The sequence below is a fragment of the Giraffa tippelskirchi genome, chromosome 9 (assembly GCF_054371585.1).
Source record: "Giraffa tippelskirchi isolate mGirTip1 chromosome 9, T2T-mGirTip1v1.2.pri, whole genome shotgun sequence".
NCBI lineage: Eukaryota > Metazoa > Chordata > Mammalia > Artiodactyla > Giraffidae > Giraffa > Giraffa tippelskirchi.
In genome coordinates, this window is record NC_137283.1 from 84,375,719 (window position 1) to 84,401,855 (window position 26,137).

General features: G+C 41.2%; 1 protein-coding gene across 1 annotated transcript in view; it reads right to left on the reverse strand.

Annotated features, from left to right (window-relative positions):
* The window catches only part of IMPG1 (interphotoreceptor matrix proteoglycan 1), a 160,039-nt gene that overhangs the window by 120,176 nt on the left and 13,726 nt on the right, over positions 1-26,137 (reverse strand). The window contains exon 2 of the mRNA XM_081530830.1: positions 2,747-2,980. Coding sequence (XP_081386956.1) covers positions 2,747-2,980 — 234 coding nt within the window. The remainder of the gene's footprint in view (positions 1-2,746; positions 2,981-26,137) is intronic.

The window sequence follows — 26,137 nt, forward strand, 5'->3', positions numbered from 1 at the left end:
CTCTCAGAACTTTGGTGAAAAGTTTTAATGCGGACAAGGGCTTTCTGTGTCCCCGAGGTGGAAGAAAGAGTGGCAGGCAAAGGAGCAGGATTATCTGGGCAAATTATTAAAATTCAGGTTATGAGGTAGGTCGGTTGTGGAGTCTGAGGAACAGCATCTCTGGTCGGTTTCCAGCTGATGATGGTACCGCCTGTTTGTGGACCGCAGTGTGAGCAGCAGGAACTAGGGTTCCCTCCATCTTTGGCTTTCTCTGGGCCACACGGTAACATGAAAGAGAGATCTAACTTCTATCTAACTTTTAACACTGGGGTTGGGAGAGAGAGGCAGAGGGAGGGAGGAAGGGAGAGAAGGGGGGAGACATGGGGAGAGTGGCTTCTCAAAGGACTCACAGAGGACGCTGAAGGGAGGCAGCCCAGCAGCCGTCTAGGCGGGAGCACAGGGTTGGCTAGCCTGGGAAGCTACCGGAAGTGACCTCGGCTCTTGTGTCTGTGCTTTCTGATGAGCACGCCTGTGATCCCATCAGGAAGCACAGAGCATTTTCCCTTGTGTTGCTTTAAGGCTTGGGAAAAGAAATAGTTCAATACTCCGTTTGATTTGAGGAGTGTGGATGCTGTCTCCCTTAAATTTGAAAGATAATTTTGTAAAAGCAGCTATGAGGACAATAAGTGGGTTACTCTGTCAAAGAAATGCCACTTTATAGCTGGGTCTTAGTTCTAGCTTCTTTGTGAACCAATTTGTTAGACTTAAGAACACTATGCTGATGAATAGTAAAATTTCATATCACCCAGGGGCAGCCATAAAGATAATGGGCTGTCATTGCTGTGGGGAGAAAACAGCGGCTTGTTTCATCCAGGGAAGCAAGAATGAAAGAGGCAAACCTAATCAAGGATAAAGAGCTATGAATAAAATTCAGAGAGAAGAATTTGGTTGCAGCAATGAATAGTCTAGTCTGCAAATTCCTGTGATGAATCCTATTTGTGAATGTCATAAAAGATTAGAAACTACATGAATATAGTCAGCAATAGCTATGTTCATGGTCAATGCAATGCATATGTCATGTATTTGTTTTTCTATCTATTAACAAATAACATGAAATTTACCAGTGTCATTAGCTGACTACTGTGTCGTCACATTCAAAATGAATGCTTTACAAGCAGCACTGTCTTTTCTTTGCACTTCTACTGATTTCTTGCATCCATGAACAAGCATTTACTGACAAACTGCTACACAGAGGTGCTGGGCTGAATATTATATTAATAAAGAATATTAATATAGTGCACTTGATTTTCTATAATTAGAGTCCTCCTTCTGACTCTGATCCAGTACCTGTCATTTCTTTGCAGGTGTGGCTTCTATCAAAAAGCAAGTATCTCTTTACTTCCACATAAAATGAGGCATATGAGGAACATAAGTCTTGGTATTTTTGATACTGTTAGTTAATGATGCTTCCCCAAACCAATAAGAACGCTCCGCATTAATTTCAATCCTTGCACATCTTATAGACGTAAATACTTAAGAATTTGGTGGGATGTTAGTGTGAAGACAATACTGTTTAGTTGTCATAGCGTGCAACACATCAAGGCTAGAATTGAACCAGCTTGCTCTGGTCAGTAAGTCTGAAGCAGAGCAGGGTGACTGTGCAGTTTGGAATAGAAGCAAACGTCTATGATGATCAAGGCTGTAATCAGTGAACCTCCTCAGCGTTCACAGGGAAGGTGAACTGAGTTTAGAATTCAGCCACAAGACTCTTTGCGTAATATGGGCCTACCTGGGGATGTACTTGTTGTTTAGTCCCTAAGTCATGTCTGACTCTTTGCGACTCCGGGCACTGTAGGCCGTCAGGCTCCTCTGTCCATGGGATTTCCCAGACAAGAATATTGGAGTGGGTTGCCATTTCCTTCTCCAGGGACTCTTCCTGACCTAGGGCTCCAACTCGAGTCTCCTGCAAGCAGATTCTTTATCACTGAGCCAGCAGGGAAATCTTGAGGATGTAATAGAAGCTATCAAAGATTCTTTCTTCCATTTAAAGAAGCCATGGGAATTTTTTTCCTCCTTTGTAAGTGAATGACAAAGATAGCCACTGATGGCTGTGGTGTGACTGAACTCCATCATGATTTCTGAGAATGCTGTCAGAGTCTTGTGATGCTGGCTTGGGGTAAAAACTGCTCTGTAACTCTGTTGGAAGCCACAGTAATTGTGTTGTAAATCCCATTAACACCTTTATATTTATCTCGGTAACCACTGCTAATTTGTGCCTCTAGTTTCCCAGCTTCAGGCCTTTTGGCTGAATCAGCAATAAACAACTGAAACTTACCAAGAAGGAAGGGAGGATCAGGATTGTAACGGGGTTTTTGAAAAGTGAGATCTTAAGTCATAAATCAATTTGCTTAGTTTCCTGATGTTGCAATCATTCTTGTGCTTCTTCATAATAACAACATTCAAATTCAGTATTGGGCTTTGGCAGAAATAAAAGGAGTGAAACTCGTAGGCGAAGTCTTTCTGGTGGCTTGTTAAATGCCCTGACGGTTCTGTGTTGCAGAGGACGTGGCTTTAAGACATACAAACACAGATCTACCATAGTTTCAAAGGTTTATTATTCACAACTCTCAGTTCAGTTGGCTATTTTATATAATTCATGTGACTGAAGGAGAGACTGGAAGCCCTGGGCTGAAGACAACCTAGGTATGGATGAAAGAGAAGAGACAAAAAGAGGGAAAGTCTGAACAGGCTACATCTCTTTCCTTACCTCTCAATCTATAATAAGCTTGAAGACTGGCTAAAATCTGTTCCATGGATTCCTGTGGACAGACTTTAACCCCAGTTGGGAAAAATGCTGCTCTTTTGGTTCGATGCTTTGCCAAATCGAATATTCGTCTCATGGTTGACACTTTGTATGTTTTTGCGGTATTTTTGGTTGCTTCAATTCTTGGGACATTATCTATGTCTTTAATTTCAGAACCGTATATTTTAATGGAGAGATCTGTAAAAGAAAGATTGATTTCCTGGTAATAGTACTCAGCCATAAAAAAGAATAAAATAGTGCCATTTGCACCAACATGGATGGACTTAGAAATTATCATTCTAAGTGAAGTAAGTCAAACAAAGACAAATATCATATGATATTGCTTGTATGTGGAATCTAAGAAAATGATACAAATGAATTTATTCACAAAACAGAAACAGATTCACAGACACAGAAAACAAATTTATGGTTACCAAAGGGGAAAGGAGGGGGGAGGGACAAATAGGGAATCTGGGATTAACAGATCCACACTACTACATATAGAATAGATAAACAACAAGGTCTACTATATAACATGTGCTTAGTCACTCAGTCATGTCTGACTCTTTGCAACCCCATGGGCTATAGCCTGTCAGGCTCATTTGTCCATGGGGAGTCTCCAGGCAAGAACACTGGAGTGGGTTGTCATGCCCCTCCTCCAGGGGATCTTCCCAACCTAGGGATCGAACCCAGGTCTTCCGCATTGCAGATGGATTCTTTACCATCTGAGCCACCAGGGAAGCCCACTATATAACATAGGGAGCTATATTTAATATCTTATAATAACCTATAATAGAAAAAAATCTGAAAAAGAATATATATATGTGTATTACTGAATCACTTTGCTGTATACATAAAACATTGTAGATCAACTATATTTTGATTTAAAGAAATATTGATTTCTTGGTGAACATATACATTTGTGTGTTATAGGTGAAGCATACGATAAATGGATAGAGAAAACTAAAAACTGATCCTGTGGTTTATGGAAATTTTATTTTAATGCAAATGCCAAATTCCAATGATAAAGCATTTTCAGAAATCAGGGAATAGCAGAATGAGCCGATCAAGTGTATTTTTAAAAAAAGTCTCGAATCATCTTGCCTTTAGGAACTGCCAAATATTGAAACCATTTCCCACACATCTCTGTAAAAATCACTCCCCACTTAGCACTCAAGCCTCCCGAGAGATGCCTCTTTTGATAGACATTATAATTCGAGTAGGGAATGATATAGCATTGTGGTACCCAGAGGTGTGCTCTCGATGAGGAAGTGGAGTGCTTCTAAAAACCGAGGGGGAAAAAAATGCAACCAAACAACCTCCCTGCCCATTAGCAGCAGCCCTAGGATTTCTGTGCGGGCAGGGCTCTGGGGGTAGCAATGCGGTTGAAAGTGATTTGAGGCGTTAGAATTTCATTTACAGAGCACGCTTGATATTTTATGAAAGATGATGAGAGAAGGGATGGAGGACAGGCCAAAGAGAGGGTGTTGGCAGAGGATTAAACTTCTGGAGCCATTCATCCGGCTGCCACTGCGGTGTCTGGTAGGGTGAGGTCTGGATTTCATTTGTAACTTTGTGGGCCTCTCATAGAAATACCTTACATTCACGGAGCACTATTTTATTTTGAGTTTTCTTCCATATGTATTAGTTCCTATCACTTTCACAAAAGCTCCACTATATAGATGTGTATGCACGCTAAGTCACTTCGGTCTTTCAGATTCTTGGCGATCCTATGGATGACAGCCCACTGGGCTCCTCTGCCCATGGGATTCTCCGGGCAAGCATACTGGAGTGGGTTGCCATGCCCTTCTCCAGGGGATCTTCCCAACCTAGGGATCGAACCCACGTCTCCCATACCTCCTGCACTGCAGGCAGATTCTTTACCGCTGAGCCACTGGGAAAACCCCACAATATAGATGAAACAGATGCTATTTTATACCTCCGTTTACCACTCAGTTGGGGACCAGGCTCCAGAGCTGTCAGAGCATGTTAGCAGTGTGGTCACATCTCCATTCTTCCCCTCCCATTCCACCTCCTTCCTTTTAGCCAGTCTACTGTTTAGAAGATGAATTACTGATGACCGGGGACCACTTACTCTGGTCCCTGGAGACCACCAGCATGTGGCTTACAAAGACTGATGCTGCCATTTTACTGAAGAAGGCACTCCACCCCTTAGCTTCTGAAATATGGTCCAGATGAGGGGATCAAGCAGAAATGTAAGCGCATAGCTGCAGGGCAACTCAAACCTTGCTGCAAAGCATATAAACCCCTCCTTCACTAGGGGTGGAGTGGGTGGGCTGACGGAGTCCGGGTAGGAACACATTCTCTGTCACATTGAGGAAGCTCAGAGGACACTGTCAGTCTTGGGGAGTGACCCATTCTTACAGACTCATCTGCTTACCCAGGCCTGCACCAGAGCAATAGAGCGAAATCTCTGATTGGAACACAGGGATCAGCAGCTTCTGAAGGTCTCCAGGTGATTCCAAGATGCGGACAGGTTTGGGAATCACTGTTTTGTGGATCTGTAAGGAGACCTTCAGCTGAAGAGTCAGGAGAACCCTCTTCACACTGGCTCAAACAATAAGGAAGTTATGAAAGCTAAAAGGTAAGACCCGCCTGGTGCAATGAAACCCTGATTGCCTTTCTACTCTCTCATTTTCTCTGCTCCATCCCCTCACGTGGGACTTTATTTGTAGGCCAGCTTCCACCAAATTAAATGTGCTTGCCCTGTTCATGTTGAAAAATAGCTTTTCCCTACAGTCTGGCTGATCCATGCCACATGCTTGGATGAATACCAGCTGCCAATGGGGATATGCTGGTGCTATTAGCTTGAGCTGAGTGGTCCTGGGCAGGGAATTGGGATGTTCCTGAGTGGCTCATTCTAACTGGAGGTGGGGGTCAGTCTTTCCTCTGTTAGATGGGCGACACGGCAGAGTGGAAGGTGCCCGTTCCACATCAGGGCAAAAGCTGCCCAAGGGGGAGTCTAGAAGCTGAATACACAGCCATGAGTGGCCACTGCAGTTGGTAAGATGGGAATTTTAGTTTAGAAATGTGAATTTTTAATAAACTCTTTTCAACAATTACAAAGTTTTGTAATTGTATTTCAATCACCACTAAGAACGGAAGAGAAAAAAATGTGCATCATCGGATAATTCTAAGCCTCTTTGGGGTGGTGAGCACAGACTCCACTCGGGGAGCTCGTGTGCCCACACTCCTGCACTTCCCATCCTTGCCACAGCGCCTGCCTGCAGGGTGGGTGCCTGCTTTTAGGCTGGTCTTGCTCTCTCCTGAGCCACCTCCAAAGTCTTTTGTACTTTAGGGTTAGTCTGTTCTTACTTGCTTGTTAAGCTCTGCTAGAACCCTCTGAATGGCTTGGTTTGGGAATAGTATTTCCACCCTGGCTCTGGGAACAATGTCCCCATCCTGGAATTTTTCCCAGTCAGATCCCTTTGGATCGTAACACTTTGCTCATACCCAGGCTCACTCACAGAGATCCTACTAGATCTGTGACTTTGGACTTCATCTTATCAGCGTGGGAACAGAAGGAGAGAAGAGAAGATCACAGATTTCCCTGTTTCCCTGCATCCTCATGGGATCTGACCTATTCCCTTTCCCTCCCAGGGCCGATCTTTCACAAACCTCCAAGTGTCCGTAAGTCCACATAGCTAGCAGTCAACAGTGAGGTGAACTAGGAGGGTGTGGGACTTGGTGTACTTTGGGTCTCCTGATTTATTGCTGCTGTTCTTTCATTCTCAAATGTGTCCCTACTCGGAAAATGACTTACACAGTCACCCAGTTTTTCAGATCTCCTTATGGGAGGAGACCTGGTGCAGGTACTCTGCAAACGGCCGCCTCCCTCCTCAAGGGAACACCTTGTTCCATTTTTGAATGTCTACTTAGATAATTCTTTCCTTTGAGCTGAAAATTATTTTCCAGTACCTTCCACACATTAGTGTTATTTCTGCCCTCTGGTCTAGCAAAGACAAAGTTACAGATGCTTCCACAAGCAGTTCCTTGTATTTTCTTTATATTAGGCAGTTTTTTACTTTAGGATAAACATCCTCTACCTTTCTTTGGTTTCTTGCATCACCTAAGTAGTGGATTCCTTAGCTTTCTGTGTTTCTACAGATCACATAAAGCCAACCACAGGGGACCCACTGTAATACTCCCATTTGAGCAGGGTGCCCCCATCCCCTGTCATCTTTAGAGAAAATGTGGGCAAGATTTTTGAGAAAAGAGGCTTAGGGTTACCTGGGTTCAAGAATATTTACAAGACAGGCTACATTGATGAAGTCTGTGTCTTTCCCAAGGATTTCAAACAAAAAAAACAAAAAATATTCAAAGAATTGAAACATGGAATGTTACAGACTTAGAGGAGGTAAAAAGAGCTGATATTTATTGGCGCTAATGAAAGCACTCTTGGGTAAAATAATTAGATCACATTAGATGCTTTCCTCCAGTGTTGCCTACATTGTAATGTTGATATTGAACTGGACTCTGGTTCTCTGGATACATTTTTATGAGTTGATATTTTTAGTTTATATAAGCATTTGGAAGGTATGGGGTAAAAGTTTAATGAGAATGAATTGAGAGTTGAAAGACTTGCTATAAAAAGAGAGTGCACTTAATAGATTGGAAAATTTTTTGAGGCAGAAAATATTTCTCTAAGATAGTGACAAAACATAAGTATAACTTGTATCATGATGAATTGGCTGTCGTCAACAACTGTCTCTGGATGAAGTTCAAAGTTACAAAGAGAAATGCAACGTGATTTCATTAAAAAACCCGAAAACTCTATGTTTTTCAGAGTATTAGAAAAGTTCAGTTAAATATGCATTTGGATTACAATAAATGCAATTGAGCTATATTATATTGTAGATTAATCAAAGAAAACAATCCATAAGCCAGTAGTTTTGGGAAGTAGTCATATCATTGAATGAAGGAAAGTGGAAATTAATATACTTGCCTATTCAGAACTTCTAAGTACAGAGGTGATGGTGGTGATTTAGTTGCTAAGTGGTGTGGGACTCTTGTGACCCCATGGACTGTAGCCCGCCAGGCTCCTCTGTCCATAGGATTCTCCAGGCAAGAATACTGGAGTGGGTTGCCATTCCCTTCTCCAGGGTATAGTCCCAACTCAGGGATCGAACCTGTGTCTCCTGCGTTGCAGGAGAATTCTTTACTGCTGAGCCTCCAGGAAGGAGTAACAGTTAATATTCATGGTGCTTAACTTTTAAATTTAACTTGAATGTGTCCATTATTAGTGAAAGAAAAATGTAGCAGCAACGCAAACCACACGTCACTCCACTATTCAAAACGTTTCAATTAATAGTACCAGCGGCGCCCGCGGCCCTGGCTCTGTGACTGACCAGCTGTATAAGAGGTATAAAATTGACCTGGCTGAATTTTCTCACCTGTAAAATGGAGACTTGGTGACTGTCTTATAGGGTTTCTGTGATATTAAATGAGCTACAGTGTTGGGCACAGTGTTAAGTGCTCAATAAAAACTCATCCGATAGATGACGGATTTCGCTTTCTGACGCTCCTTCACGGTACTGCATCGCGGTCCGCCGAGCCTGCGCATGCCCCATGCATCCCTGCGCTTTCAAGCTGCTTGTACATCTCAGGCTTGTGCTTTCATAGAGAAGGGCTTTTTCTTCCCTCTTTTTATGTTGGGCTCCTATTTTTCCATCAAGATCCGGCTCTCCTTCTCTCCTAAGTTTTCTCAGATCTCACGTGCAGAATTCATATGTTGGTCCCTCCAGCCGCTCTAGCCTGGCTCAGATCTTTATTACATTTACTGATTTACCATAGTCACTAGGTTTCTACTGTGTTTCAGGCCCACTATGGTAGGTAAAGGTAAATTAGGTGAACAACTGTCATGGAACTTGTGTGTAGTGCTTGCTTTGTCCTGCCTTGCACAATAATTTGTTCTAAATAAATGACTTTAGACTGCAAATATCTTTGGATTTGCAAATACCTAGAACTTTTAGACTGCAAATTCCTGTGTGTTATAATCCTATCCTCTCCCCAAGTCACCTCAGTGCTTGCCTAGTACAGTGTTTTGTACTCAACAGATATGCAATACATAGCCATTAAGAGAACTAGCGAAAAATTCCTGTAGAAATAGTGAGCCTTTTACATATGGGCATGAGTTAATTTGTTTTATAAACCATTAGATTATGAAAAATAGCTTCATATGTCCTGTCAACCTACACTATTGCAATCTTCCTTTGAAACATCTACACCTTTCCACAGTGTCGAATATCAGAGGTTTTTGGATACAGTCATCTTATTAAAGATAATATCCTAAGTGAAAAGACAAATAAAAAATTCCTTTGTGAAAGAAAACCAAAAGAACAGAAAGGAGATGGCTTATACACAAATTATAATTTAGTAAAATCATCATCCCCAGAATCTTTCAATTTATCTAAGAGTAAACAAACAAACAGGAAACCAAGTCATTAAAAACATGAGTGTGATAGGAAAGGAAATTAATATTGCCTGGCTCTTTAGGGGGACAAGCCCTCCACTCTCTTACCCCCCAATTATTGTACTTGATAGGCAAAACCATAGCCAGGGTTAAACCCTGCTCTTTGTCTTCTCCTCACTTGCACCCCTGTAGCTGAACTTGGCTGGAGAAAAACAGCCATTAGGACTCACTTTAAATTTATGATCCTTAAATAATATCACACTATATTTCTCTGGTCCATTGAGTTTCTCTCTCTCGTGGAGAACTATGCACAACTTTTCTCAGATTTCCCGCACTTCTTGCCAATTCTCAGTCTCAGCTGATGACCTTGCTTCACATTTTTTTTGAGAGCAGGAGGAGCCAGAAGATAACTCTTTGGATTTCTAGTCCTGCATCAGCTCACTGGCTGCGTCTGCCCTCAAATACTCACACTTTCCCTTCTGAGTCTGATGGCTGATCTGTGCTCTTGTCTAAGGCCAGTTCCTTTACTTATGCTCTGGATCCCAGACTTTTCACCTTTCAAGGACGTTCTTCCAGAAATGCTCCTTGTTCGCCTACTGGATCATTTTTTTTTCTTTCTACTGGATCATTCTTTTTAGCCTGTAGACATTCTATTATTTTCTCCTTCTACTTAAAAGATTCTTTCTTAATATCACTTTCCCTCTATTTTTCTATTTGCGCTTTCAGCAAAACTCTTTGAAAGATCTGTTTTACTTTCTTTCCTGACAAAAGCAACGTTCTACATGAGTGAGGGAGGATTCCTGTGACATCACGTGCAAAGCTATCGACATTTCCCTCCTCTTTTTCCCTTCCTTCTTTTTACTTTTTTATTAAAAAAAATTTTGTTTGCAATGTGCTCATAAGTGAAAAAGTGAAGGCAAAAATTTCTCAGTTGTGTCTGACTCTTTGTGACCCCATGTGCTGTAGCCTGCCAGGCTCCTCTGTCCGTGGAATTCTCCAGGCAAGAATACTGGAGTGGGTAGCCATTCCCCTCTCCTGGGGATCTTTCCAACCCAGGGATAAAACCCAGCTCTCCCACATTGCAGGTGGATTCTTTACTGTCTGAGCCACCAGGGAAACCCAAGAATACTGAAGTGGGTAGCCATTCCCCTCTCCTGGGGATCTTCCCAACCCAAGGATGGAACCCAGGTCTCCCACATAGCAGGTGGATTCTTTACTGTCTGAGCTAGCAGGGAAGCCCAAGAATACTGGAGTGGGTAGTCTATCCTTTCTCCAGGGTATCATCCGGACCCAGGGATCGAACTGGGGTCTCCTGCATTGCTGACGGATTCTTTACCAGCTGAGCTATCAGGGAAGAAGCCCCGATGTGCTCATAGAGCCCGGTGTATTCAACGTGTTATTGTGTTACTTCACCAGACGGTGTCGCTATCCAACACATAATAGAATGAAAGCTTACCATTGGATAATGAAATAATCAGTTGACTTTGGGATTGTACCTGTTGAGTACTGACATTTGTTGATGGAGGTGATGGTGAGGGTTGTGATTTTGCAGAAAAACAGACCATTTGAGGAAGGGCTGAGACTTAATATGCTGAAATGGACTCCCACTGAGCTGGGAGGTACTCCTGAAAGGCCTGCCAGATGGGAAACATTTTGGTGGTGGGAAGGAGGACCATGAGTCCACAGGAGACATCTTTTAGCGACTGAAGAAGGTGGCTGGCACCGAGGTTTTAAGTTGGGGATTAAATTATGTTTCTTTAGAGCCAGACATCCTGAGATGTGAAGTCAAGTGGGCCTTAGGAAGCATCACTACAAACAAAGCTAGTGGAGGTGATGGAGTTCCAGTTAAGCTATTTCAAATCCTAAAAGATGATGCTGTGAAAGTGCTGCACTCAATATGCCAGCAAATTTGGAAAACTCAGCAGTGGCCACAGGACTAGAAAAGGTCAGTTTTCATTCCAATCCCTAAGAAAGGCAATGCCAAAGAATGCTCAAACTACTGCACAGTTTCATTCATCTTACATGCTAGCAAAGTAATCCTCAAAATTCTCCAAGCCAAGCTTCAGCAATACGTGAACCATGAACTTCCAGATGTTCAAGTTGGTTTTAGAAAAGGCAGAGGAATCAGAGATCAAATTGCCAGCATCTGCTGGATCATCGAAAAAGCAAGAGTTCCAGAAAAACATCTATTTCTGCTTTATTGACTATGCCAAAGCCTTTGACTGTGTGGATCACAATAAACTGGAAAATTCTTCAAGAGATGGGAATACCAGACCACCTGACCTGCCTCTTGAGAAACCTGTATGCAGGTCAGGAAGCAACAGTTAGAATGGGACATGGAACAACAGACTGGTTCCAAATAGGAAAAGGAGTACGTCAAGGCTGTATATTGTCACCCTGCTTATTTAACTTATATGCAGAGTACATCATGAGAAACGCTGGGCTGGAGGAAGCACAAGCTGGAATCAAGATTGCTGGGAGAAATATCAATAACCTCAGATATGCAGATGACACCACCCTTATGGCAGAAAGTGAAGAAGAACTAAAGAGCCTCTTGATGAAAGTGAAAGAGGAGAGTGAAAAAGTTGGCTTATAGCTCAACGTTCAGAAAACTAAGATCATGGCATCTGGTCCCATCACTTCATGGGAAATAGATGGGGAAACAGTAGCTGACTTTATTTTTTTGAGCTCCAACATCACTGCAGATGGTGACTGCAGCCATGAAATTAAAAGACTCTTATTCCTTGGAAGGAAAGTTATGACCAACATAGACAGCATATTAAAAAGCAGAGACATTACTTTGTCAACAAAAGTCCGTGTAGTCAAAGCTATGGTTTTTCCAGTAGTCATGTATGGATGTGAGAGTTGGACTGTAAAGAAAGCTGAGTGCTGAAGAATTGATGCTTTTGAACTGTGGTGTTGGAGAAGACTCTTGAGAGTCCCTTGGACTACAAGGAGATCCAACCAGTCCATCCTAAAGGAGATCAGTCCTGGGTGTTCATTGGAAGGACTGATGTTGAAGCTGAAACTCCAATACTTTGGCCACCTGATGTGGAGAGCTGACTCATTGGAAAAGACCCTGATGCTGGGAAAGATTGATGGCAGGAGGAGAAGGGGATGACAGAGGATGAGATGGTTGGATGGCATCACTGACTCAATGGACATGAGTTTGGGTGGACTCCGGGAGTTGGTGATGGACAGGGAGGCCTGGCGTCCATGGGGTCGCAAAGAGTCAGACACGACTGAGCGAGTAAACTGAACTGAAGTGAGACACTCAATCCTGGGACTGACCCAGACTGCGGCACCCAGGGTAGCAATGACAAGTTTGGAAATGTCTAAATGTGCAGAAAAGGAAATTAATAAAACAACCATTGGATTAAAACGCTGAATTCCAACATTACATTACCCTAAGAAAAAGTCAAATCTGGCTGGGATGGAGAGGCTGCTCTGAAATACTGGACTTTTGACCCTTCATTTATTGTGTCAAAATTAGATTGTCTGGGCACTGCCTAAACACGTCCACTAGTTCATGTGAAGGCTAGCCCTTCAGTCAAATGTATCTTTTCTACTCTAGGCTCTAGGCTGGTTCCTTGATATTGACTGGCATCCTGTAGATCATATCCCTATCACATCACTGAAGAGTTTATTTTTTTCCTTCATGTACCAAAGTTGGCTTCTAGTCATAGATTGCTTGGGATACCCAGGTGGCTCACTGGTAAAGAATCTGCCTGTCAGTGCAGGAGATGCTGGAGACATGGGTTCAATCCTGGGGTCAGGAAGATCCCTTGGAGGAAGGCATGGCAACCCACTCCAGTATTCTTGCCTGGAGAGTCCCACGGACATAAGAGCCTGGCAGGATGGAGTCCATGGGGTCACAAAGAGTCGGGCACAATTTAGTACACACACACACACACACACACACACACACATAGATTGCTTACAAGTTTTCCATTTCAGGGCTCAGCCTTGCCCATGAATCTGCCTCTTTCTAGGTTATGTATTCACGTGGATCCTTACTAACCTGTTCAGACCAGACACTCTTTTCTGAGAAATATTTTCTCACCATCTAACCTTACAGGTTTATAATCTAGGATTACCGTACATGTATAGTGACAGTAATAGATGGTAGGAAGAGGAGAATGGGATGTTTGTGGCATCATTGTTACGAGAGTAACAGCAGCTGGGCTGGTAAAAGCACTTAGTGAACCCATTATGTTTTCCTAAGGGAAAGCATTTCAGTGCCTAATGAATGAATTAACAGGAGTGGAGACAAAAGTTACTGGAATCCTACAGAATAAAAATCTCCATTTGAAGAACAGGACTCCACAGAGAGAAAGTAGATAACACTCCAGGACCAAATCAATGACTGGAAGTCTTAAAAAGTAATAATTTAATCTCACATATGCTTTCCAGACAGACCTTATCAAAAGAGAGTAAGCAGTTGTGGCCTTTCTGCAAATGCTCAGATTGCTTGTGATCTGTTATATCCTGGTCTACCCCCTCCATTAAAGGAAATGCTCAATTACCCACTGGAAATTGTTTTTCTTCAAAGAGCGAGGGCAACTAAATGTACATCATGCTTAACATACCTGAACATGCCTCAAAAATTACTCAGATGTACTGAACACCTTGTTCAGTGGTGCTCCAGAAAATGCAGTTTTAAGCACACTGTCTTCTGCATGATCAAGCAGAGATCACAAGAGCTCCTACCTTCTGCTTTGCCATCCCTCTTCTTACGTGTTGTTTCCCCGAACTTCCACCATGACAACGCCCGTGCAAGGGTGTTGGAGTAAATGACAAAAAAAAGGACCATAGGGATTAAGGACAATTCCAGTGGTCTTCTCTAGGGAAATGTGAAGGGAATAAACATGTGCTCAGTCGCTGAGTTGTATGTGACTCTTTGCGACTCCATGGACTGTAGCCCACCAGGCTCCTCTGTCAATGAAATTTTCCAGGCAAGAATACTGGAGTGGGTTGCCATTTCGCGCTGTAGGGGATCTTCCTGACCCAGAGATCTAACCTGAGTTTCCATTATTGTGGGCGTATTCTTTACCAACTGAGCCACATGGGAAGCCCTTGAGAGTCAGCATGCACAGCGATTATCAGTGATGCAGCTGGTAGATGCCACACCATTGTCCTCTCTGAAGCTTTGGAAGCTTGGATGCCATCACAGCCTTCCTTGCCTCCAGCACTAGCCCTGTTCAGTTCCACTTTTCCCTGCTGAGGGTGAAAGTCAGTGCTTCCTTCTCTCAAACAATCAGAGCAGTTGCATTATTTCTTCACAATGCAAAAGCCAGGTTTGGCCACTGCATTTGCTACATCAGGAGGAAAGGATTAGGACTTGGGAAAACCATTACAAGAAACAACAGTTGCTAGCTTCTATTCTCTTGTGTATTCATATGGATACATCTGTATTGGGCTCTTCTTCCATCTCACTGAACTGAGGAAAAAAAAAGAGAAAGGACAGAATCTATAGGTGAAATGCTAGGAAATTTTGCTGAGGGCATTGCACTTGGTAAGAGGGCAGAAACAGAACTGAAATTGAAGGGAGAAGTAGAAAAGGGAGAGGTAAACAACAGGATCCCTGCTGGATAGTTCAGGGAACTATATTCAATAATCTGTTATAAATCATAATGGAAAAGAATTTGTAAAAGTATGTATATATGTGTATAACTGAATCACTTTACTGTACAGCAGAAATTAACACGATGTTGCAAATTAACTCTACTTCAGTAAAAAATAAGCTAAATAAATAAAATAGAAATGCCTACCAAGTTAAAAAAAAGAGTTCATTTGAATTCTGGGCAAACATTAAAAATGATGGTTCAAAAATATATTTTGCTGATCCAATTTTTACAAAATAATTATGTATTCATATACTTGGAAGAATCTGAAAAGATCTATAAAAATGTTAATTACCAATTAAAAATAATAAGAAAAGAGAAACGGAGTGGCGTCTTTTGTGTCCTGAGAGGGGGATGCCCTGTGAGCAGCTGGGGTCCTGAGCTCTTCATGTCTGGTAGGTGGCTCAGACAGTAAAGAATCTGCCTGCAATGCGGGAGACTGGAGTTTGATCCCTGGGTTGGGAAGATCCCATGGAGAAGGAAATGGCAACCCACTCCAGTGTTCTTGCCTAGGGTATCCCGTGGACAGAGGAGCCTGGTGGGCTACTATCCATGGGGTCGAAAAGAGTCGGACACAACTGAGTGACTAACACTTTCGCTTTTTTCAGGGAGTGAAGACACAGGAGTCCAGGAGGGCAGCGTCCTTCACTGTACCCTGAACAGAAAAGGGTGCTTGCTCCCCACTCCCTTCGAGGAGGATGTTGCGAGGGGGAGGAGCATTCTCAGAAAAGACTGGCCTTCTGTGTCCTGAGAAAGCAGGGCAACACAACTGAGGTTCTCGTCATGGCGTAGCTTGGAGATCGCTCATGCTGCCTTCATCGAAGCCAAGGAAGCGCTTCACAACGAAGCCTCTTGGCCGAGGCCCATTCCTAGCCACCTGCCAAGTCCAGAAGCACTGTTCCTGCCGCAATTCAGGACCACAGGGTGCCCTTACCTCTCAAGTGCCCGCAAGGGTTGCAGTAGTGTGTCAGAGGTCGTGAGAACCACGGGACCAACACTTAGCTTCCTCGTGCGGTGCCAAATTTACTTGAGCATTTTAGCAGAAAAGTTGAAAATGCGAAGGATTGTAAACAATTTTCACATGAATATACAAGCAAAGTCAGCAAAATTCTCTCTTCCTCAAATAAGCTGGTCTTGACAGTGAGACGAGTTGGGTATTTCTATAAGCTGTGGTTAACTGTAAAGTGTATTTCCTTGGAAAACGGTGAGTGGAGTTGGTTTAGTGCTGAGGTCAGTTTGAAGTAAATGGGATGTGAAACTGAGGTGAGAACGATTATGTTGAAGTTGCTGGTCGGCCTGGTTAAGGCTTCTTTTCAGGTGGTGACAAAAATAAACCAGTGTTTTCCCCAGCTAGATATTTAGCTACCCCTCAAATCACCCTGGGTAGACAGGTACCTTCTCCGTATCCATATAGGACTAACCTTGTTAAGCCACTTGACGAGGGGATGACAGAGGATGTTGTCCTGGCCACCTGATGGTTGGATGGTATCACTGATTCAATGGACATGAGTTTGAGAAAGCTCTGGGAGATGGTGAAGGACAGGGAAGCCTGGCATGTTGCAGTTCATGGGGTCTCAAAGAGTTGGACGTGACTGAGCAACTGAACAAAAATCATCATTTTCTTGCATTAACCTCTCCTGGTGTCCCTGGTAGGTCAGTTGGTAAAGAATCTGCCTGCAGTGCAGGAGACCAGGATTGATCTCTGGGTCAGGAAGATTCCCTGGAGAAGGAAATGACAACCCACTCCAGGATTCTTGCCTGGAAAATCCTGTGGGTAGAGGAGCCTGGCGGGCTACAGTCCATGGGATCGCAAGAGTTGGCGACTAAACCACCACCAACAAACTTTTACTTCTTCCCAGTCACTGACCCATCACGAAAACTTTTAGGGCACCATTGCCGTTGGTTTCAGAATGTGGAGCTTAAATAAATACACTGGTTATGAATAAGAGAATCAGAGTGGGATTTTATGAGTTAATTTGAGATCTGTGCATGATGAGTTGCAGTTGTATCTCACAAACGTTTATGGGATGTGACAGTGTTTAGAGCATTTTTCTAGCCTGGCTGGACAGAAGTTTGAATGATATAGAGACCAAAGGATTTTGCTGAAACCGTACCAGGTCATTCACAAGACAAGTAGCAGCAAATCACAAAGACCTACCAAGAGTCTATATAAAAAAATCCCTCCAAATTAGGAAGAAGCTAACTTCAGAAGCTGGGAGTGCACTGAGAAAATATCACAGGTGGGAACATAGATTTGCTTAGGAGACACATTAATGACATGTGCAAAATACCTGCTTTCTTCTGGCTCCAGCTGTGCTGGTGTGTTCCTCCCTGTGATCCCTAGGGCTGCTATCTATCGGGGCATATTTATCTCAGTACAGTCTAACCGTGCCTGAAGTACACACACCAGAAATACCTCTAATTTAGCCCAGCATCTTTATTCTCTGAATCTTTTTGTTGCTTGTGATTCTCATATTGAAAACTATGAAACAACTCCTCTTAAATTTTAGTGCTCCCCTGTAAGCCTGATCTTGGAGTATACTGGGGGTTCTGAGTAAATAGACGTGCATGTGTAGTGTTCTTGCACATATTGCCACAAAAGAATGATACTGTAGCTACTCAAGGAGATTGGAGACAGATTAAGCAGTTTAAACAGCTATAAATCTCTGCCTTTTTAAAAAAAAAAAATTGTGTTTGTGTAATCCATTTTTTTCTTATTTTTAATTGGAGTATAATTGCTTTACGGTGTTGCGTTAGTTTCTGCTATACAATGAAGGGAATCAACTATATGCATACATATAGCCCCTCCTTTTTGGATCTGCCTCCAACCACCCCATCCCATCCATCTCTCCCCTCTTATGTATAAGAACCTATCACAGTTCTTGAAGAGAAGAAAGGTGAACTGCAGTTTGAGTACCTGTGGGGCTGAATTTGCAGTAAGATAGCTCTGTCTTCTTAAGTTGTTTCCTGCACTTGGCCAAATAATCTCTACAAGCTTTAACTTTCTAACCTACAAAGGGTATAACTATAATCCCACCATAGCTTTGTATTAATGTTTGCATGTTATATAGTTCTGTTTTGTTTTGAAGATCAAATGAGTAACTAGGTGTCAGGATTTTGCAGAAGGCCTGGCATATTGTTGGCTGTTATTCTATTTTGAAGTTTAGGGCTAGGAATAGGATTGCCTGATTTAGCAAATAAAATATAGAACACCAGTCAAACTTGAATTTCCAATAAACAACTGTGTAATTATTATTATTTTTTTTTAGTATAAGTATGTCCCATGCGATATTTGGGACACATTAAGTATAAATGGACAAAAAGAATTTTGTTAAAAGACAAAGATGGTCAGACTGCATTTAAAAAACCTGTTATATACTTTTAACAGACATTAAAAAAAAGATACAGGGAAGTTGAAATTAAAGGATGAAAAAAGTTACATTATGCAAACAGTAATCAAAGGAAAGTTGGTTTAGCTATATTAATATCAGATTAGATCAGAGGCCTGCTGGTAACCCCACAGCCCTTGGGGTTGGTTGAGAAGGCCTGATTTGTAGCATTTGCCAATTTTCATGTGTTATAAAAATACATATACTCCTCTATGACTGATTCCAAGCCACAGAACACAGAGCTGGGAAAAGATGTGAACAATTAGTGCTTGTAAATCAGTGTGGGCCAGTTCCAGCACACCCATTGACAAAGTTCTTTACTTGGCAGAAAGTATTACAAAGATGAAGATAGTCACAACATAATGATAAAAGTTTAAAAGTTATCAAAAATATGTAGCAAATTATAATTTTATATACTAAATAATATAACCTTGAAATATATAAAGCAAAGTTTAAAGAACGATATGGGAGAATGGCATGGAAGCATGTAAATTATCATATGTGAAACGAATCGCCAGTCCAGGTTTGATGCATGATACAGGGTGCTCGGGGCTGGTGCACCAGGATGACCCGGAGGGATGGGATGGGGAGGGAGGTGGAAGGGGGGTTCTGGAAGGGGAAAACATGTACACCCATGGTGGATTCAGGTCAATGTATGGCAAAACAAATACAATATTGTAAAGTTAAAAAATAGAAAATAAACTAACCAAAAAAAAAAGAGAATGTAAAATCAACAATAATAATAGGTGGATTTTAAGAGATCTTTCTTGGTCATTGATAGAGCTGGCAGATTAAAAATCAATAAAGATAGAGGATTGAGAACATAAGTAAACTTAACCAATGGACATACATGGAACATTATAAAAATAAACCTTTTCAAGCTTAGGGAGAACAAATACAAATATACAAATATTGACTATACATTGGACTGTAATGCATGTACATTATGTTCTCAATCCAACAGGGAGGTGAGTTAAAAATCAGTTTTAAAAAACAAATAGAAAATCCTTGTGTTTGGAAATTGAAAAAAATTCTTATAAATAACCTATAAGTAAAAAAATTAACCTATGAGTTAATGAAGAAATCATGTTGTATATTAAAAAATCTTTATCAAGTGATTAAAACACTACATAATAAAACTGTGGGATATAGCTAAATCAGTACTTGAAAGATAAATTTAGCTCATTAAAATGCTTATTTTAGAAAAAGAAAAAGCTAAATATTAACGAGCTAAGCATCTATCTCAAGAATTTAACAAAAGAAAACAAAATAAATTCAAAGAAAGTACAAGAATAAAGATAAGAGTAGAGTTAATAAAATATAAAAGAAAAGATAACAAAAAAGAAAAGAAAAAGCCACATAAAAGCAAAAAATTTTTCCTTTGAAAATACTAATAACAGAAACAAAAAACATGAGAAAGAGAAGGTATAATTAATTACTATCAAGATTGAAAAGGAGGACTTCACTATACTTCCTAATGGCATGAGAAACTTAACAATGTTTTGTCGATAAATTTGAAATTTTGATGAAATGGATAAATTCTAGAAATATGCAAATTACAAATTTACTATACAAAATGAATGCAAGCAGAGACAGAAGAGTTATTATAATCTTTAAAAAACTGAGTCAGTAGCCAAATATCTTTTCATAAATATAACTCTTCACCTGAGAGTTCTATCAAACATTCATGGAAAAAATAACATTATTTTCATACAAACTCTTACAAAATCTGTTGAGGAAAGTATGAGAAAAAATCATGGTCTAATCTCACTTATGAATATGAATGTAATAACGTGAAATAAAATATAAGCAAATGGAATCCAGCAGAGTATGAAAAAAGACGATGACTAAGTCAGATTTATCTCAGGAATGTCAAGTTAGTTTAATATTTGAAATTGATTAAGGTAATTTTTCACATTAATGAATTAAAAGAGAAAAACCATTTGATAATCTCAGTAGGTACAGAAGAAGTTCATGATATATATCTGTGTTTATCCATGATTAAAACTCTTAGGAATAGAAAGGAACTTTTAAAAACTTGATGTAGCAAATCTTTAAAAACAAAACAAGTACAGGGTCTAAAACAAATGCCATTCTCAATGGTGGAACTGTGAAAGCATTCCCTTCCAGATCAATATCAAGGTAGATGATGTATGCAATCACCGTTTCTCTTTAGAATATAGAGGAAATAAACCTAGGCTATAGTGGATGGCCTATGGAAGGCAGTAAGAAAATAGAAAGAAAGAAGAGATACAAAGACTGAAAAGGGAGATCTTTAGTTTTCGTTATTCAAAATGATATAATTTTTAAGCAGAAAACTCCAAAGAATTGCTAGTGAATTTTCAGAATTAAGATTGTTCAGCAAAGCTAAGGGATATAAAGCCAATTACTTTCCTACACAAAAACTGCAATAAGAGAGCCATTTACATGATTACAGTTAATACCAAGTAACTAGGGATAAGTCCACAGTGTGGGAGCCCTTTACAATATAATTATGCAACTTTATTATAAGGTACTAATAACAGGAGAGATATTCTGTGTTTCTGGATAGAAAGACTTAACATTATAAGGGTATCAATTTTTCCCCAAATTGATCTACAGATTTAACACAACTCCAATCCAATCTCAGTGCAACTTAGTGATCTAATTTTAGACATATTATGAAAGAGTAGAGGGTCAAGAATAGCTTAGACACTCCTGTAGAAAGAGAACAATGCCAGGGAAGCACGGTTACAAGATTTCAAGATTATTATAAATTTGTAATAATTAAAGCAATGTGGTACCAGCTCAGGTGTAACAAAATTAACAAACCCATGTTCAGGACATGGGGAGAGAGGAGGAGAGGATGAGATGTATGGAGAGAGTAACGTGGAAACTTAAATTACCATACATAAAATAGATCGCCAACGGGAATTTGCTGTATGTCTCAGGGAACTCAAACAGGGGCTCTGTATCAGCCTAGAGGGGTGGGATGGGGACGGAGATGAGAGGGAGTTTCAAGAGGGAGAGGATATATGTATACCTATGGCTGATTCATGCTGAGGTTTGACAGAAAACAACAAAATTCTGTAAAGCAATTACCCTTCAATTAAAAAATAAATAAATCAAAACAAGCAAACAAACAAACCCATGTTCATGACAGAAGGGGTATCACAGATCAGAGAGAAAAGAGGAAACTATCCACTGAATGGTGCTGAAACAATTGATGATCCATATTATTTTTTTAAAGAAATTGTTTTCCTGCTTCACAATATATACATACACAATAAATTTTAGTGGATTACAAATGGAAAATAAAACTCTACATCTTTTATGGGGCTTCCCTGGTGGCTCAGTGATAAAGAATCTGCCAGCAATGCAGGAGCCACAGGAGAAATGGGTTCGACTCCTGGGTCAGGAAAATCCCCTGGAGGAGGGCATGGCAACCATCCAGCATTCTTCCCTGGAGAATCCCATGGACAGAGGAGCCTGGAGGGCTCTAGTCTATGGGGTTGCAAAGACTCAGACATGACTAAAGTGACTTAGCACTCATGCACACATGTACATCTTTTATAAGGCAATAGAGTGGAATATTTTTATGCTTTTAAGATAATGAAGGATTTTTAAGGTAAGACAAAAAACTCTACAAACCATGGAGTTAAAGGCTGATGATTAAACAACATTAAAATTAAGAATGTGTGTTCATTAAAGGGTACCATTTAGGGTGTAAGAAGAAAAAGCTACAGACTGAAAGAAGGTATTTGAAGGGTAATGAAATGCCAAAGGACTGACATCCACAACCTCAATAGAACTGCTCTAAACCCATAAGAAAAGACATACCTCCCATATTCTAGAAGAGGAAGCAGAAAAGGTCCTAAATGTATGAAAAGATACTTAACCTCAACAGTAATCTGAGATACACAAATTAAAACCACAATGAGATACTATTTCATTCTCAAAGCTGACTGACAAAAAATAAAAAGTCAGGCAATACAGAGTACGGATGAAGATTTGGAATCAAAGGAATTCTTACACAAAGTGGCATACACATATAGGGAGACAGTTTGGTATCACCTGTAAAATTGAAAGTGTCTTCCTCGTGACACAGTGAGCTTTCTCTTCTACTCAGTAGAGAGAGACAGGGACAGACTCTGCAGAGATTCCTGCCTGGTGTGAGCATCAGGGGACACTTGGGAATATCTGTACCAGTGTTGTAAATAATGCAGAGTCCATCAAAAGAAGAGCAAATACCTGGTGGTATATGCATACCAGGCTCAGACGCTTCTAAAGCATCATCTCAGGCCCTCTTAGCTTCACCTGCCTCTCAGATCGGCTCTTCACAAGCTCTGACCCAACATGGCAGACATAAACCCACAGCTCCTTGCCTCATGATTGTGTCACTGTGTCTGTTTTTCCTGCCCCAGGATCTTCTGTTGCTGCTGAGGTGTGAGAAGCACCACGACCCACCCTCAGTCCACAGATGAGTGTGCTGGAAGTGCAGGGAAGTTAATGTACTTTGAGGTGAATCTCTAAGGAGATCGCATGAGTTTTTCTCCATTCACCCGCAGGCTCCTAACCTCACCAGCCATCTGGAGATAGTGTGGTCTCTAAACATGGTGCCTTGAGAGCAGCAGTTGGTTGCACTTGATGCCAAATGCTGGCCAGTTTGGGGAGGCATCTTTATGTTGGTTCCCTCTCTTTCACTGTCTCACTTCTCTTTTCCTTCTCTCCTGGTTCCCTGAGTAGCAGGTAAGCTTTTGCCTCAGGGTCTGCTATGTACAACGATGTGGAAGACTTTTTTCTTTCTTTCTTTTTTTTAATCAAAGATTTTAATTGTACAATATTGGGAAGTAAAGAACAAATACAATTATTGGAGGACAATTGCTCTTCAGTACTGTGTTGGCCTCTGCCACACATCAACATGAACCAGCCACAGGTCCCCTCCATCCTGACCCTCCCTCCTATCTTCCTCCCCATCCCAGCCCTCTAGGTTGCCACAGAGCACTGGAAGCATCCATGCATTAGAAGTGGCTGTGGACCAGGCTCACACTGGCATCCAGATCCTGAAAGACAATTATGCACGTCTCTGTTAGGAGATGTCATGCTGGTAGTCTGAAACTGGTCATGTAGGAATCTTTATTTACACTATGAATATTGGCAAACACTGTGAGTATGGATTTTCATCCCTTGAAAAGATGGTGGCTAATTGTTTATCAGCACACCACTTGGTATGGAAATCCACTCCAGTACTCTTCCATGGGAAATCTCATGGATAGAGGAGCCTAGCAGGCCACAGTCCATGGGATCACAAGGAGTCAGACACGACTGAGTAACTAAATGACAACAACAACAACACGACTTGGTAGGATTTGGACCAACTAGATGTGAAGAAGAGGAAGATGTCTTACAGGATACCAAGATTCCTGACTTTAGAGATGGAAGATGACAGTACAAAATGAGGCCAAATGCAGAGAGCACAGTGATTTATGCCTGAAAGCAGGGTGTTGATGATATTACAGAGAACAAGATGGATACAGCTGAGAAAAGAAGAGAAGCGAAAGGCAAAGGAGAAAAAGAAAGATATACCTATCTGAATGCAGAATTCCAAAGAATAGCAAGGAGAGATAAGAAACCATTCTTAAGTGAACAATGAATGCAAAGAAATAGAGGAAAAGAATAGAATGGGAAAGACTAGAGATACTAGAGATCTCTTCAAGAAAATTAGAGATACTAAGGGAACATTTCATGCAAAGATGGGCACAATAAAGGACAGAAACAGTAAAGACCTAACAGAAACAGAAGAGATTAAGAAGAGGTGGCAGGAAAACACAGAAGAACTGTATGAAAAAGATCTTAATGATCTGGATAACCGTGACAGTGTGGTCACTCACCTGGAGCAAGACATCCTAGAGTGTGAAGTCAAGTGGGCTTTAGGAAGCATCACTATGAACAAAGCTAGTGGATATGATGGAATTCCAGCTGAGCTATTTCAAATCCTAAAAGATGATGCTGTTAAAGTGCTATGTTCAATATGTCAGCAAATTTGGAAAACACATCAGTGGCCACAGGACTGGAAAAGGTCAGTTTTCATTCCAACTCAAATAAGAGCAATGCCAAAGAATATTCAGTGCAAAGAAATAGAGGAAAAGAATAGAATGGGAAAGACCAGAGATCTCTTCAAGAAAATTAGAGATACCAAGGGAACATTTCATGCAAAGATGGGCTCAATAAAGGACAGAAACGGTATGGACCTAACAGAAGCAGAAGATATTAAAAAGAGGTGGCAAGAATACACAGAAGAACTGTACAAAAAAGATCTTCACGACCCAGATAATCATGATGGTGTGATCACTCACCTAGAGCCAGACATCTTGGAATGTGAAGTCAAGTGGGCCTTAAGAAGCATCACTACGAACAAAGCTGGTGGAGGTGATGGAATTCCAGTTGAGCTATTTTGAATCCTGAAAGATGATGCTGTGAAAGTGCTGCACTCAATATGCCAGCAAATTTGGAAAACTCAGCAGTGGCCACAGGACTAGAAAAGGTCAGTTTTCATTCCAATCCCAAAGAAAGGCAATGCCAAAGAATGTTCAAACCACCACACAATTGTATTCATCTCACACGCTAGTCAAATAATGCTTAAAATTCTCCAAGCCAGGCTTCAGCAATACGTGAACCGTGAACTTCCAGATGTTCAGGCTGGTTTTAGAAAAGGCAGAGGAACCAGATATCAAATTGCCAACATCCGCTAGATCATCGAAAAAGCAAGAGAGTTCCAGAAAAACATCTATTTCTGTTTTATTGACTATTTCAAAGCCTTTGACTGTGTATCACAATAAACTATGGAAAATTCTGAAAGAGATGGGAATACCAGACCGCCTGACCTGTCTCTTGAGAAACCTGTATGCAGGTCAGGAAGCAACAGTTAGAACTGGACATGGAACAACAGACTGGTTCCAAATAGGAAAAGGAGTACATCAAGGTTGTATATTGTCACCCTGTTTACTTAACTTATATGCAGAGTACATCATGAGAAATGCTGGGCTGGATGAAGCACAAGCTGGAATCAAGATTGCTGGGAGAAATTTCAATAACCTCAGATATGCAGATGACACCACCCTTGTGGCAGAAAATGAAGAAGAACTTAAAAGCCTCTTGATGAAAGTAAAAGAGGAGAGTGAAAAAGTTTGCAAAGTTCAACATTCAGAAAACTAAGATCATGGGATCTGGTCCCATCACTTTGTGGCAAATAGATAGGGAAGCAGTGGAAACAGTGTCAGACTTTATTTTTCTGGGCTCCAAAATCATTGCAGATGGTGACTGCAGCCATGAAATTAAAAGAAGTTTACTCCTTGGAAGGAAAGTTATGATCAACCTAGACAGCATATTAAAAAGCAGAGACATTACTTTGTCAACAAAGGTCCGTCTAGTCAAGGTTATGGTTTTTCCAGTGGTCATGTATGGATGTGAGAGCTGGACTATAAAGAAAGCTGAGCCCGCAGAATTGATGCTTTTGAACTGTGGTGTTGGAGAAGACTCTTGAGAGTCCCTTGGACTGCAAGGAGATCCAACCAGTCCATCCTAAAGGAAATCAGTCCTGAATGTTCATTTGGAGGACTGGTGTTGAAGCTGAAACTCCAATACTTTGGCCACCTGATGCGAAGAGCTGACTCATTGGAAAAGACCCCGATGCTGGGAAAGATTGAGGGCAGGAGGAGAAGGGGACGACAGAGGATGAGATGGTTGGATAGCATCACCGACTCAATGGGACATGAGTTTGGGTGAACTCCGGGAGTTGGTGATGGACAGGGAGGCCTGGCGTGCTGCGGTTCATGGGGTCACAAAGAGTTGGTCACGACTGAGCGACTGAACTGAAAGAATATTCAAACTACCTTACAATTGCGCTCATTTCACATGCTCGGAAGGTAAT